This window comes from Pholis gunnellus (genome assembly GCF_910591455.1).
Source record: "Pholis gunnellus genome assembly, chromosome: 24".
Classification (NCBI taxonomy): Eukaryota; Metazoa; Chordata; class Actinopteri; order Perciformes; family Pholidae; genus Pholis; species Pholis gunnellus.
The window spans coordinates 10,737,887-10,754,646 of NC_136551.1; the positions used below are offsets into that span (position 1 = coordinate 10,737,887).

Here is a 16,760-nt window from a genome sequence, read left to right on the forward strand (position 1 = left end):
TCAGACGCATAATCTGATAACGCATCTCAATAACTTCTTTTAGTTCAGAAAATGTTCCCAGGATTCCTCTTGAGTTTGTTGATCTGCACTGATTTTTAACCCGTGGGGTTTTTTTCCTCATTTTTTGGACTCCCAAAGAATCCAGTGCTGTTATACACAATGATAATTATTACTGAAAGGACTATAAAGCGATGGAACCCAACCTGCGGCTTCTGTAAGATGAATCTGATTGGTCAGCAGGGGATTCAAAAGTTACGAACAAATTCTGTTCCATGAAATGCAGTTTTCTCATATTTTTTGCTTTGTTTCTTGTTAAATGCTTGACATTTTCAGGCCTCTAAAAATCTAAATAAAACTATTTATTTGGTTTAAATTTGTAATGCTATCATATTCTTTTTAATAAAACATGAATGCTACGCAAGTTTGGCTTTTTGCTTTAGAGGAGGAAATATTAGCATACGTATTCTCTGTATTTTTTGTTTTCATTGTGTTTTCATTGGAGCAAAACTAAACCAACAAAAGTCAATATTGTACACTTTTATTCAGCTTTAACATAAATCATGGAAGCTTCTGATAAATGTTGTATACAGACTCGTCCACGAGCAGATCTTTGAACCTGATCCCCAATGCAAACATCTCTTGTTACCCACCAGTCGTCATCATGGTCTGTTTTGAGGTAAACCCGGTTGTCTGCTGAACGTATGGAGCAATTTAGTTAAAAATAGATGCGCTTGTTTTTTTTACAGCGTAGTGGCGCCGCCTCCCTCTGTGCGTAGAGACGCATTAAGAAGTGTCTCAGTAACTGATAATCCAGACAGGAGGAGGCTTTGGTGACAGCACAGCCTTCCATTGATGTGTGAGGAGTGAGAGACAGCTGTGTATTAACTTCTTTTTTTTTTAACGCGTCTTAATTGTCCCTCCCCGCAGATCACGTTCTCCATCCACGCGCCCCGCTCGCAGACTAAAACAAGTTTCCTGCGACTGTCCAAACGAGCGCGCGCTGGGGATGGTTTCTGGCTCCCGGAGACGGAGCTCATTAATGGGATTTCTCTCTAACCCGCATCACCTGTGGGCGGTTGGACAGTGAGCCGGAGGGCGTCTGGAGGCTGGATGGACAACATGTCTCCGCAGCAGCACCAGGACAGCCTCAGCCGAGGCGGCGGACAGCAGGACAACACACGGGTATGATTTCCTCAGTGCCACCAGGGCTCCCGGTCGTTCTTAACGTGAATAGAAACTTATTTTTTTAGTTCTATTCACATTTAACACGAGTGCGCAAAGGAGCTACAGTTGGTCTCCGTTACTTTTTGCGTCTTTTGTTTATCTCCGGACTCATTTGTAGGGTCTAATAATAACAAATACAAAAAAACGAATATATTTTTCCTCATGAATGAGTGAGCGCGTTCGCGTCGGGTGAGAGGTTTGTTCAGAGTTCACAAGCGCGTGAACGCGGTCAAACTGTGAAAATGTTTCAGGGTGATGGTGTACAAAATACCACAGACAACATAAACAATATTCTGGTTATTAGTTATTGGGGATTAATAACCAACAGTAGAATTTTATTTGAACCCCCCCCCCCCCCCCCCCAAATAGCATCATAATATAAGCAGTATAATAAATTCACAAATGATCAATAACTGTCCAATGTTGTCGTTAGCAGAAATAAGGAGATTTTAAGTGTTAAGAAATGTAATTATTAACATCTAAAACTCATCAAGCATCTGTTACGAATGTATGAACAAATAGTGAATGCTTGGTGACAATATTTAACTGTGTCCTTATTAAACGGTTAATAAAATGTTTAATGACACACTGCAAAGATTTGTGTAATCACACATCTCTAGAGGATTACAGCGTTTGTTGTATTGCGTCATCAAGCGTTTAAGTGTTATGTTCTGCTGGTTATGACCATTTATTAAGTGTCTTATAAATGTTAATCGACTAAATTATTAATTTAATTGTTTCCTTTTATGTCTCTTGTAGGCGGATTTCATAAATATGTATAAACATAACTGTAGTCTCAATTGGATGCACTCGTCAGCTGTTGAAGGTTTCTGTACCGTAAAGTTTATACAATTCAGAAAAATGACTTTTGATAATCGATTAAAAGTTCAAGTTAATTTTCAAGCAAAAATGTGAAACATTTGCTTGTTGCAGCCTCTCAAAAGTGACGATTTGCTACTTTGTTATATCACTGTAAATGTACAGTTAAAACATACAATTTTAAATGTATTTTGCCGAATATGATGTAAATCTTAACATTACTCCTGTTTCAGTGCGATGCTCCTTCATTTATTCATTCACTTATTAACAGTAAGTCACTTTAAGCACAGATCCCTTTCTGCTGCGTCCTTGTTTTCATTAATGATTCAAACAGATACAGAAACACAGCATCTCGTTAGTGATGGTACTGTCACTGCTCTGGACAGTATGAGTAAATACAGATGTGCAGTTCCATCTGTGATGGACCCAAAAGTGTAGGATTTGGGCTGCTGGTCCGTAGGTTTGTGTCCCGACAGAAGACTCGTATCTACGTGTGAGCTTGTGTTTATCTTGAGTAGTGAAAGGTTACATTGTCATGTTGTGGCTGGAGTGTAAGGAATGTTTCACCGCTGTGCGACCGCCTAAATCAATGATATTACACTGTGAGATGTCAGGAATGCGTGGAGGTGGGATTGAGCTTTGCTCACTGAGGAGCTTTTGATATTTTTTTGGGACTGAAAGTTGATGACGTGGTGACGTCGTTCAGTTGGTCCAGACTGAAATATCTCGATCTCATCCCCTGAGGATGAATTATAATAACGTCTGTGACTGACGTACCCATCAGCCTCAGCTGTAGACCGACCACACTGGCTGTTGTTTTGTCCTTCCAAAGTGCAGATACACACGCTAGCGCGGCTACCAAAAACTAGCCTACCGACGCCTTCATTTGCCTCCGTCGGTCATGTGACCCTCGCCTTCCAGTCCATTCCAGTCCATTGAGAGCCTCCCTTTTTATATTTAGTGATTATTAGCAAATGTTAGCATGCTAACGATCTTAACCTGGATGTGAACATTGTAAACATCAGCATGTTAGCATGCTCTAATGATATATGTGTGTATATATCTATCAAATCTCTACAAATAAACTCCACTTTTCAGATTTTTGAAGCGTGAATGCAATCACCAGAAGTAAAACGCTAACGTCAGGCTGTAAAGGTGGACTAAACGTGTTGTCATCTCATTTAGCCACTTGTTAGCAACCCCCTTTTTAAGAGCTTCAAAATTCACAAGAGGGGTATTTACTGACTGTCCTGTAGACGAAAACGGTGAAATCTCTGAAGCTCGTGTCAATCACAGACCTTATTTCTGGCGTCTAACCAAAAACCCATAAAAACAAACAAACATTGACTTTAAGACGAGGGAACCATAAGAGCAAAAACCATTTTTAATAAAAGTCGCTAGCAGCACTAGCTCAAAAATTTGCTTAAGCTAGCGAGAAAGTTGCCAATACTGGTCCCTCCAAAGCCCCCAAAATCATCCAGATGAACGTCAACAACAAATATCAAACTTTCATTTTTCTTTTTCTGTCGAGCTGTAATGAGAATTCCAACAAATATAACAAAAATGGTTTTGAAGAAGATTACCAACCCTCGCCTTAAAAGTGAGTTTACCTCTTCACCCACCTGACCACACAATGAAAGAGCTGCTGATGTAACAACTGTTCACCACCTCGCTTCACACTCGCAAATCCGTCTTCAATTAGATTAAATGAAACCTTAATGACCTCGTGGGGATCTCAATGTGCACGGTGGGAGCAGCGGAGTAATTCAGCATGGGAGGGGGATATTTGTGTCTAGTCTTATGTCATTCAGCCTTTGTAGCTCTGAAACCCCCAAACATGCAAAAAGATACGTGACACACGCTGCGTGGTGGGCAGTGAGCGAGGTGTGAGAGAGGTCAGGAGGGTCATGGCAGAGACAGATGGAGGCCGCTGAGCACCGAAGGCAACACAGACTGTACGATGTTGTCCCCTGGCTAATCTTCACGCTCCGACATTCCTCCGTGTTTAAATTCTCCTGCTTCAATCGGCCGCTCCTGTCCCGTCGGAGGCCACGGTCGGTCCCGATGGTGTGATGGATGTGCTGAACATCGGGAGCGAGGAGAGTGTAAACATGGCGTGAGCACGGGGGGAGATCCTGTCCACCGCTCTTTGTGGGAGTTGAGCCTTTTCTTTCTCCTTTGAATTCACTTTGAATTATTTGTTTTTGTCTCTTGCAGCGGACGAAGTCTCAGAGTTATCGGCGGCAGTCCGCCCCGTCACTGGTCATCACCAAAGCCCTCATCAGGTCTAAGACCCTCTCCAGGTACTGTAACAACAATGGATACTATTCACAGGCACCAGCAGCTTTCAACGGGGCGAGTAGGTCGGTTATCACGTCCTCAGAACCAACCGGTTCACACACACAACCCTGAAGCCACGCTCGCACACGTGCACGCTCGCACACGTGCACGCTCGCACACCCAGAGTGAGGTGTTGAATCCACTGGCACAGATAATCCTCCTGTTACCAGACTTATCAGAGGATCAAGCGCCTATTAATAGCTCCGTCTTTGAGCGTACGAACCGAAGGGGAAGAAGAAATAACCTCGTTAAAACGCGCCCACAGAGGTGGACCAGGTAACTGTGGGAGGCGTTACTGAGTGCAGATTTTACTGTCCCAGAATGTTTTCTTGCGTTATAGTTACAATTTTTGTAATTTTAGATCTTTCCTTTTTTATCTTCATTTAAAAAAATGTTGTTTACAATTTGGGGGAAGGTGACCTGGCCCTGAACCAGGACGTTACAATTGAAATTATTCCATTCATCTCCATAATTGCATTTATTTCCTGTTTTATACCACAATGCTGGACTATGTTCAACAGCACAACCCTTTAGCTGTTATGCCCTTTATTAACAATTTAGAAAGATCCCTCTCCAGATGTTGCCTCAGACACTGACCCCATGCTGCACTCATGACATAACCAAGAGAGTCCTTTGATCTCTTATTGAATCCCAAACAGGTCAAAGTGGATCATGCAAACTCAATGTCCAAAAACATCAGTATTTGGAAGCTATTTAGTACTTTGTGCTGAGGGAGAGAGACGGAGGTCTGAAGTGAATAATCTAATGACTGAGTCGTCGTGTTTACTCTGCGACGTCACCACCAGACCTTCAGATAAACACCGGAACCTCAAAACATGTCCTGAGAGGAGAGCACGTTAGTTAGCAGCTGCTTAGCATTAGTCTGTTACTGTCAGTGGTAGCGCTACAGTGTATCTACATGTTTGTGATATATTTGTACATCTTCACATATGGAGAATATTCTGGTTTGCACTGAGAGGACTTTTGAAGGAGCAACCTGTCGTATTTTAACATGATGAAAGAACGCCACAGAGTCTACTTTAGTACAGTTACTATTATTATTCACAGAAATACAATTATTCTCTTTGTAACATGAAGCAAAGGGGTTTATGGGAAATGTGCTCTGAGATGTTTAATATTATATCGATGCCGAAACAAGCTTTGATGAATCACACAAGTACATATGAAGAAACATGTTTTATTGTCCAGAAAACCCAAATAACAGCATATCTGAACATGTGAAATTAGAATAAGCAGTGCCTTTGTATCCCAGAGAGAGCTTCCTGGTTCCTGTGTGCCCAGAGACCTGCTCATTGGTCCAGTCCTACCTCAGCGGCTCCGACAGGTCGTTCCTGCTCCACGGACACGCTCAGTTGAAGACCGGGATGCAGACCCAGGACAGACACCTCTTCCTGTTCAATGACATGCTGGTGATCGCCAAAGCCAAGTAAGCACAAGTGTGTGTGTGTGTGTGTGTGTGTGTGTGTGTGTGTGTGTGTGTCGTTATCCTTGTGGCTGCTCCTCGTGCCCTTTAGTCGGGATTAAAGTCAATACCTGGGTCCAAGTGTGGCGTCACCGTCTCTGCGTCACACAGGTCGGCCAACCAATTCAAGCTGAAGGCCCAGGTGTGTGTGTGTGAGATGTGGACGGCGGACTGCATGGACGAGGTGTGTGAAGGGAGCACGAACCCAGAGAGGAGCTTCGTTATGGGCTGGCCCACCTGTAACTGTGCGGCTACGTTCAGGTAACACACACACACACACACACGTTACGACGATGAATTAGTGTCACAGAAACACACAATTATGAACACGTCTTTTAATACCACGATGTTCAGAAGGTCTCACTGGACTGTAACGAGATGGTTTAAAGGGATTCTTTCTCTAAACTTAGTTCAGGTTTACGTTCCAGCTGTAAATATGTCGCTGATGCTGTAAACTTGACCTTGAATGCCGAATGAACAGATAACAGACATGATGAGCCAGCAGTCATCTGTCCTGCTTAACCTGAAATTCAAATCCGTTTCAATAACAGCTCGGCAGAACTGAGGGACAGATGGCTCCCCCTCCTCAAAAGGTAAAGTCCACCGTCATGCATCGATATAAAGCTCGTCCACTTACTGTGCGGAGAACAGAGACGCGTCATGTTTCCTCTGTCTGCAGCCGCATAAGAGAAGAGAAGGAGAGGGAGGAGCCTAAAACCATTCCTCTGAGAGTGTACGGGAAGGGGATCAATACTTTTGCTGTTGTAAGTTGACTTTGATGTTTGATCTACTTTTAGTTGCTGTGACATTATGAAGATTCTATATAAATCTCTGATGTGCTGTTGATTTTGCACCACACGTGTCCGTATGTCCTTCTCCCCCGATTAGACCAAGACGCTCCCGGTCAGCAACTCGGATTCGACCAATGAGGTGATCCGACTGGCCCTGCAGCAGTTCAGCATCATAGTGAGTGAATCTGCTCCTCCTGCTTTCATTCAGTGTGATATATGCTTCGTCAGTGTGGTCGTGATGAGACACAAGAAGAGCAATAAAAACTACGTAAAATGAAACTTTAGTTTGTGAACGGCTGCAGGTGTTTTTAGACTCTAAACACAGCTGATCACCTGTTCAGGTCACATATTTCTCCTGAATGAGCGAAGATGCACGTGACACAAAATAAGAGAAAAAGAAAAAAGCGTTTTTGCTTATTCGTCCAAAATGATTTATTTTGGACTCCCAAACTGAGAACAACAAGGATTTCACAGGAGCCCTGCAGCCTGATGTCCGCTCAGTTCCGCCAGTTACATGTGACGTTACCACACCGCATGGAGAGGCTGAGAGAGAAGAACATTCTTTGTCCCCTAAAACATGCATTTCTCCTCAGAGGGACAGGCCGTGTGGTCGTTGTTTTTCTGACCGTCTGTGTCTCTGCTCCGCTCAGGGAAATGTGAAAGACTTCCAGCTGTGGGTCATCTCCAAGAGGGACAACGCCCCCTACCCTCTGATCGGTCAGTGAGTGAGGTCTAGACCAGACTAAATATCTCATCCTGTCTTTAAATTGCTGCGTGGCCTTTTCTTTCTGCTTCTGAAAGGTCTGCTGCTCTGAGCGTCGAGGCCTTGTTCTTCCTTTTTAAACACACTAGCAGCATTCATTCCCAGAGAAGAGTGTGTGCTGTGTAACCGGCCTCCTTCAGGGTGGAAGTGAGGGGGACTAATAAAACCACTTTATGCTGCTGTAGATGTTTGATACTCTATCAAAGGCCTCCAGGGAGTGATGCCGCCGTCTTGTCCTTCCTGTCTCAGGTCATGAGTTTCCCTTCAGCATCCAGATGAGTCATGTGAGACACACGATGTCTCAGGGAGGCGGCGGACAGAGGGCCATGCAGGTGGAGCAGATGCAGGTGTACAAGCAGTGCCAGTTCATCATGAAGCCGCGACCCATTGAAACGCTGCACATACCTGCAGGTGATGTCTTTATTCATTCACCCCCCCAAAAAAGTGATACAAATAGCAGATTGAGTGTTTTTGCTGATGCATTCTGGGATATGGTGTCATCTTTTGGTTTTTAGAGTGGTCTCAGAAGCCATTTAAAAGGAGGCGTTCCCTCATCACCTGGGCCTTCTGGAGAGGCTCCTCCCCTCACCTGAACGAGCTGTCCCTCGCCGGCGCGCCGCGCGGCTGCTTGTTCGGCCGGCCGCTCGTCTCCGTCTGCGTAGAGGACGCTCTGCCAAAGCCAGTGATGGTGGGTCTCGCTCTCTCACTCAGTGCTGTAAAGAAAAAGCAAGAAGTACACCCTCCTCTCTCCCCCTCTGACCAGGACATGATGGCGTTCCTGTACCACGAGGGCTCGTGGACGCGGGGGATCTTCAGACGGCCGGCGGGCGCTCGGGCCGTCAGGGAGCTGCGGGACTCTCTGGACGCCGGAGAGTTTCAACTCCCTCTGACAAGAGACCACGTCTTCCTCATCGCCGGAGTCTTTAAGGTGAGACAGTGTGAGCGAGTGTGAGCGTGTGTGTGTGTGTGTGTGTGTGTGTGTGTGTGTGTGTGTGTGTGTGTGTGTGTGTGTGTGTGTGTGTGTGTGTGTGTGTGTGTGTGTGTGTGTGTGTGTGTGTGTGTGTGTGTGTGTGTGTGTGTGTGTGTGTGTGTGTGTTCGTCACCTTATTGACTCAAATCAGTAAACACAAAACCAATCCGCTTCCCCGGCTACGTTACCAGGACAAGCTGTTCACAGCAGATTGGTTTGTTAATCTGGATTATAATCTCAGATTATCTGGAGGGATGACAGAGAGCCTCTGAGCACAACAGCACCGGAGGTTTGTCTGTTATATTAATGGTTGTATTGATATTGTCTCTATCAGATCTCTCTGACACCAAAAAGGTTTTACAGAAATACAAACAATGAATTTAATGTATTCATCAACGTGTGATGTTTTCAGGATTTCTTGCGCAGCATCCCGAGCAGCCTGTTCTGTTGTGAGCTGCATGAAGAATGGATGGACGTGCTGGAGGAAGAGGAGGAGGAGGAAGAACAAGTGCAGGACATAAAGAGGTAACGTGCTCACACTCTATATGGTTTTATTATTCCTTTAAAGTATTGGACACAGCATGATTGTCCAGATGCTTGAACATGTGGCTGAGCTTCACCTACAGGCTGTGACATCATTGTGTTCCCTGGTTGTGTATCTCTGCAGGATGATCTGCCGCCTGCCCAAAGAAAACGCCCTGCTGCTGCGCTACCTGTTGGCCATGCTGCACGGCATCCAGGGCAACGCCCACGAGAACCAGATGACCACTTTCAATTTGTCGGTGTGCATCGCTCCCAGCCTGCTTTGGCCTCCTGGAGCCCCTTGTAGCCCTGAGGTGGAGGGAGAAGGAACTAAGAAGGTAAGAAGGAAATATAATGCACGGTGGAATTTAACCCACATCTGTAACTTTGGCTACCAAAGCCATTTTGATTTGGACGCCCAGTACTGTTCTAATGTAAGCCATGCCACCGCTCAGTGACCAAGAGAAGTTTATTAGTTTTGTCTGCATGACGCCATAAAAACCAAAGACGTAATGGGTTCATGAACCACTGCTGGCCTGGGATCAGGACAACTACTCTCTGGTTTGTGAATGTATATAATAGGTATCGTTCACACAAGCTGTCAACTGAATGTTATTTTTGAAAACAAGATCTTGGTTAATCCCGGCGCGAACAAGCTCATTGTAACACCTCTAAAATCACATCAAGCTTTCCTCAGGAATGTCTCAGATCAGCGTTTGACTGTTTGACCTTTCGTTGTGTGGACGAAAACGTTGCTGCAAAAGGCACTTTGTTTCAGAAAGCCGGAGATCGCTCCACCGCAGCCTTGAGAAGTGTCGAACGCTACAGTCGGTTAGACGATGAGCGTGGAGGAATGCTAACACAGTAGTTTAATATCCACCGTTGTCTTTCTCAGGCTTGTGAGCTGGTGAAGTTTATGATTGAACACTGTCAGCAGATCGTGGGCGAGGATCCCTCCTCCCTGTTTGGTGGGCCGCCACAGAGACTCGACACCGACGAGACGGGATCAGGTACAAACAAACAACGTGACACGAGGACACGGGACTAGAAGTTGGAGGATGTTTTAATTTGATTGTGTTTTAAAATAATATAAATGTAGTTTGACTTGACTTTATTTTTACATTTTTCGACATGCTATACTATTGACTTTATTTAATTATTTTTCGACATGCTATACTATTGACTTTATTTAATTATTTTTCGACATGCTATACTATTGATTTTATTTAATTATTTTTCGGCATGCTATACTATTGACTTTATTTAATTATTTTTCGACATGCTATACTATGACTTTATTTAATTATTTTTCGACATGCTATACTATGACTTTATTTAATTATTTTTCGACATGCTATACTATTGATTTTATTTAATTATTTTTCGGCATGCTATACTATTGATTTTATTTAATTATTTTTCGACATGCTATACTATGACTTTATTTAATTATTTTTCGACATGCTATACTATTGATTTTATTTAATTATTTTTCGACATGCTATACTATTGACTTTATTTAATTATTTTTCGACATGCTATACTATGACTTTATTTAATTATTTTTCGACATGATATACTATTGACTTTATTTAATTATTTTTCGACATGCTATACTATGACTTTATTTAATTATTTTTCGACATGCTATACTATTGACTTTATTTAATTATTTTTCGACATGCTATACTATGACTTTATTTAATTATTTTTCGACATGCTATACTATTGACTTTATTTAATTATTTTTCGACATGATATACTATTGACTTTATTTAATTATTTTTCGACATGCTATACTATTGACTTTATTTAATTATTTTTCGACATGCTATACTATTGACTTTATTTAATTATTTTTCGACATGCTATACTATTGACTTTATTTAATTATTTTTCGACATGCTATACTATGACTTTATTTAATTATTTTTCGACATGCTATACTATTGACTTTATTTAATTATTTTTCGACATGATATACTATTGACTTTATTTAATTATTTTTCGACATGCTATACTATTGACTTTATTTAATTATTTTTCGACATGCTATACTATTGACTTTATTTAATTATTTTTCGACATGCTATACTATTGACTTTATTTAATTATTTTTCGACATGCTATACTATTGACTTTATTTAATTATTTTTCGACATGCTATACTATGACTTTATTTAATTATTTTTCGACATGCTATACTATTGATTTCATTTAATTATTTTTCGACATGCTATACTATTGACTTTATTTAATTATTTTTCGACATGCTATACTATTGACTTTATTTATTTATTTTTCGACATGCTATACTATTGACTTTATTTATTTATTTTTCGACATGCTATACTATTGACTTTATTTATTTATTTTTCGACATGCTATACCAGGGGTGGCCAACCAGTCAGAGACCAAGAGCCACATTTTTTACTGTGTTACCGCAAAGAGCCACATCATACACATGGGCACACATGAACATCACCCTATCCCTTCCTCACACACACACATACCTTTGCTCAGCCAGATTTATTGTAAATGTCACACACCAATATGATAATGACAGAAATTGACTCCTAAGACCACAGGCCAGTCATTTTCAACAATGAACATTGTGTGCACTGTGTCACACAGACAAACTCTCAGTTCAACCAAGTCCACAAACAAAAATATAATAATTTACAATAGTGTTTTTCTTTTACTATGCATGTTACTTAGTGGGACTTCTGGCATTCCTTGCCTTGAACAATCCTCTTCAAATCTGGCTTGTATTCCATTGTTGCCACTCGAAGCAATTCTTTCACATGGTGTCAGTCAGAACAGATGATGCTTTGATTTCACGTGTTTCAGGGTAGAAAACACAGACTCGCAGACGTATGTTGACCCAAACATTGACAGTATCTTAAGCGCAGCCCGTTTGACATTGGGGTATTTTTTCATTGGCACACTTTTCCAGAACTCAATGGTCCCGTCCCTTAAAGCAGGTTTGAGTTGGTCCTCCTCACAAAGATCGATCATCTCCAACTCAGCCGCAGCCTCATCTGTGACTAGCGGGGCTTTCAAACAGTCCGTCTCGGCGTTAAATGGGTCGACGAGGAACGTAATCTGTGGCCGCACATGCGCGTTTGACGAAAATACCGTATTTAACTCAAGCGAAGCGAACACGCACATTAAAAAAACACAAATACAAACTTCGATATGAACGTAAGAGCCGCATGAAACCGGGCAAAGAGCCGCATGCGGCTCGGGAGCCGCGGGTTGGCCACCCCTGTGCTATACTATTGACTTTATTTAATTATTTTTCGACATGCTATACTATTGACTTTATTTAATTATTTTTCGACATGCTATACTATTGATTTTATTTAATTATTTTTCGACATGCTATACTATTGACTTTATTTAATTATTTTTCGACATGCTATACTATGACTTTATTTAATTATTTTTCGACATGCTATACTATGACTTTATTTAATTATTTTTCGACATGCTATACTATTGACTTTATTTAATTATTTTTCGACATGCTATACTATTGACTTTATTTAATTATTTTTCGACATGCTATACTATTGACTTTATTTAATTATTTTTCGACATGCTATACTATTGACTTTATTTAATTATTTTTCGACATGCTATACTATTGACTTTATTTAATTATTTTTCGACATGCTATACTATTGACTTTATTTAATTATTTTTCGACATGCTATACTATTGACTTTATTTAATTATTTTTCGACATGCTATACTATTGACTTTATTTAATTATTTTTCGACATGCTATACTATTGACTTTATTTAATTATTTTTCGACATGCTATACTATTGACTTTATTTATTTATTTTTCGACATGCTATACCAGGGGTGGCCAACCAGTCAGAGACCAAGAGCCACATTTTTTACTGTGTTACCGCAAAGAGCCACATCATACACATGGGCACACATGAACATCACCCTATCCCTTCCTCACACACACACATACCTTTGCTCAGCCAGATTTATTGTAAATGTCACACACCAATATGATAATGACAGAAATTGACTCCTAAGACCACAGGCCAGTCATTTTCAACAATGAACATTGTGTGCACTGTGTCACACAGACAAACTCTCAGTTCAACCAAGTCCACAAACAAAAATATAATAATTTACAATAGTGTTTTTCTTTTACTATGCATGTTACTTAGTGGGACTTCTGGCATTCCTTGCCTTGAACAATCCTCTTCAAATCTGGCTTGTATTCCATTGTTGCCACTCGAAGCAATTCTTTCACATGGTGTCAGTCAGAACAGATGATGCTTTGATTTCACGTGTTTCAGGGTAGAAAACACAGACTCGCAGACGTATGTTGACCCAAACATTGACAGTATCTTAAGCGCAGCCCGTTTGACATTGGGGTATTTTTTCATTGGCACACTTTTCCAGAACTCAATGGTCCCGTCCCTTAAAGCAGGTTTGAGTTGGTCCTCCTCACAAAGATCGATCATCTCCAACTCAGCCGCAGCCTCATCTGTGACTAGCGGGGCTTTCAAACAGTCCGTCTCGGCGTTAAATGGGTCGACGAGGAACGTAATCTGTGGCCGCACATGCGCGTTTGACGAAAATACCGTATTTAACTCAAGCGAAGCGAACACGCACATTAAAAAAACACAAATACAAACTTCGATATGAACGTAAGAGCCGCATGAAACCGGGCAAAGAGCCGCATGCGGCTCGGGAGCCGCGGGTTGGCCACCCCTGTGCTATACTATTGACTTTATTTATTTATTTTTCGACATCCTATACTATTGATTTTATTTAATTATTTTTCGACATGCTATACTATTGACTTTATTTAATTATTTTTCGACATGCTATACTATTGACTTTATTTAATTATTTTTCGACATGCTATACTATGACTTTATTTAATTATTTTTCGACATGCTATACTATTGATTTTATTTATTTATTTTTCGACATGCTATACTATTGATTTTATTTATTTATTTTTCGACATGCTATACTATTGATTTTATTTATTTATTTTTCGACATGCTATACTATTGATTTTATTTAATTATTTTTCGACATGATATACTATTGACTTTATTTAATTATTTTTCGACATGCTATACTATGACTTTATTTAATTATTTTTCGACATGCTATACTATTGACTTTATTTAATTATTTTTCGACATGCTATACTATTGACTTTATTTAATTATTTTTCGACATGCTATACTATTGACTTTATTTAATTATTTTTCGACATGCTATACTACTGACTTTATTTAATTATTTTTCGACATGCTATACTATTGACTTTATTTAATTATTTTTCGACATGATATACTATTGATTTTATTTAATTATTTTTCGACATGCTATACTATTGACTTTATTTAATTATTTTTCGACATGCTATACTATTGATTTTATTTAATTATTTTTCGGCATGCTATACTATTGACTTTATTTAATTATTTTTCGACATGCTATACTATTGACTTTATTTAATTATTTTTCGACATGCTATACTATTGACTTTATTTAATTATTTTTCGACATGCTATACTATTGATTTTATTTAATTATTTTTCGGCATGCTATACTATTGACTTTATTTAATTATTTTTCGACATGCTATACTATGACTTTATTTAATTATTTTTCGACATGCTATACTACTGACTTTATTTAATTATTTTTCGACATGCTATACTATGACTTTATTTAATTATTTTTCGACATGCTATACTATTGATTTTATTTAATTATTTTTCGGCATGCTATACTATTGACTTTATTTAATTATTTTTCGACATGCTATACTATGACTTTATTTAATTATTTTTCGACATGCTATACTACTGACTTTATTTAATTATTTTTCGACATGCTATACTATTGACTTTATTTAATTATTTTTCGACATGCTATACTATTGATTTTATTTAATTATTTTTCGACATGCTATACTATTGACTTTATTTAATTATTTTTCGACATGCTATACTATTGACTTTATTTAATTATTTTTCGACATGCTATACTATTGACTTTATTTAATTATTTTTCGACATGCTATACTATTGACTTTATTTAATTATTTTTCGACATGCTATACTATTGACTTTATTTAATTATTTTTCGACATGCTATACTATTGACTTCATTTAATTATTTTTCGACATGCTATACTATTGACTTTATTTATTTATTTTTCGACATGATATACTATTGATTTTATTTAATTATTTTTCGACATGCTATACTATTGACTTTATTTAATTATTTTTCGACATGCTATACTATTGACTTTATTTATTTATTTTTCGACATGCTATACTATTGACTTTATTTATTTATTTTTCGACATCCTATACTATTGACTTTATTTAATTATTTTTCGACATGCTATACTATTGACTTTATTTAATTATTTTTCGACATGCTATACTATGACTTTATTTAATTATTTTTCGACATGCTATACTATTGATTTTATTTATTTATTTTTCGACATGCTATACTATTGACTTTATTTAATTATTTTTCGACATTCTATACTATGACTTTATTTAATTATTTTTCGACATGCTATACTACTGACTTTATTTAATTATTTTTCGACATGCTATACTATGACTTTATTTAATTATTTTTCGACATGCTATACTATTGACTTTATTTAATTATTTTTCGACATGCTATACTATTGACTTTATTTAATTATTTTTCGACATGCTATACTATTGACTTTATTTAATTATTTTTCGACATGCTATACTATTGACTTTATTTAATTATTTTTCGACATGCTATACTATTGACTTTATTTAATTATTTTTCGACATGCTATACTATTGATTTTATTTAATTATTTTTCGACATGCTATACTATTGACTTTATTTAATTATTTTTCGACATGCTATACTATTGACTTTATTTAATTATTTTTCGACATGCTATACTATTGACTTCATTTAATTATTTTTCGACATGCTATACTATTGACTTTATTTATTTATTTTTCGACATGCTATACTATTGATTTTATTTATTTTTCGACATGCTATACTATTGATTTTATTTAATTATTTTTCGACATGCTATACTATTGACTTTATTTATTTATTTTTCGACATGCTATACTATTGACTTTATTTAATTATTTTTCGACATGATATACTATTGACTTTATTTAATTATTTTTCGACATGCTATACTATTGACTTTATTTAATTATTTTTCGACATGCTATACTATTGACTTTATTTATTTATTTTTCGACATGATATACTATTGACTTCATTTAATTATTTTTCGACATGCTATACTATTGACTTTATTCATTTATTTTTCGACATGCTATACTATTGACTTCATTTAATTATTTTTCGACATGATATACTATTGACTTTATTTAATTATTTTTCGACATGCTATACTATTGATTTTATTTATTTTTCGACATGCTATACTATTGATTTTATTTAATTATTTTTCGACATGCTATACTATTGACTTTATTTATTTATTTTTCGACATGCTATACTATTGACTTTATTTAATTATTTTTCGACATGATATACTATTGACTTTATTTAATTATTTTTCGACATGCTATACTATTGACTTTATTTAATTATTTTTCGACATGCTATACTATTGACTTTATTTATTTATTTTTCGACATGATATACTATTGACTTTATTTAATTATTTTTCGACATGCTATACTATTGACTTTATTTAATTATTTTTCGACATGCTATACTATTGACTTTATTTAATTATTTTTCGACATGCTATACTATTGACTTTATTTAATTATTTTTCGACATGCTAT

The 16,760-nt window shown here is 38.0% G+C and overlaps 1 protein-coding gene across 1 annotated transcript in view; it reads left to right on the plus strand.

The window, feature by feature from the left end:
* Positions 1-1,089: 1,089 nt before the first annotated feature.
* LOC306715327 (rho GTPase-activating protein 20-like) overlaps positions 1,090-16,760 on the plus strand; it is a gene marked incomplete at its 3' end in the record, with an annotated part of 42,497 nt that continues 26,826 nt past the window's right edge. Inside the window, exons 1-13 of the mRNA XM_079185645.1 lie at positions 1,090-1,182; positions 4,261-4,346; positions 5,657-5,830; positions 5,978-6,127; positions 6,418-6,459; positions 6,546-6,630; positions 6,755-6,832; positions 7,308-7,374; positions 7,670-7,831; positions 7,936-8,348; positions 8,803-8,915; positions 9,058-9,250; positions 9,808-9,922. Coding sequence (XP_079041771.1) covers positions 1,111-1,182; positions 4,261-4,346; positions 5,657-5,830; positions 5,978-6,127; positions 6,418-6,459; positions 6,546-6,630; positions 6,755-6,832; positions 7,308-7,374; positions 7,670-7,831; positions 7,936-8,348; positions 8,803-8,915; positions 9,058-9,250; positions 9,808-9,922 — 1,750 coding nt within the window. The 5' untranslated portion in view covers positions 1,090-1,110. The remainder of the gene's footprint in view (positions 1,183-4,260; positions 4,347-5,656; positions 5,831-5,977; positions 6,128-6,417; positions 6,460-6,545; positions 6,631-6,754; positions 6,833-7,307; positions 7,375-7,669; positions 7,832-7,935; positions 8,349-8,802; positions 8,916-9,057; positions 9,251-9,807; positions 9,923-16,760) is intronic.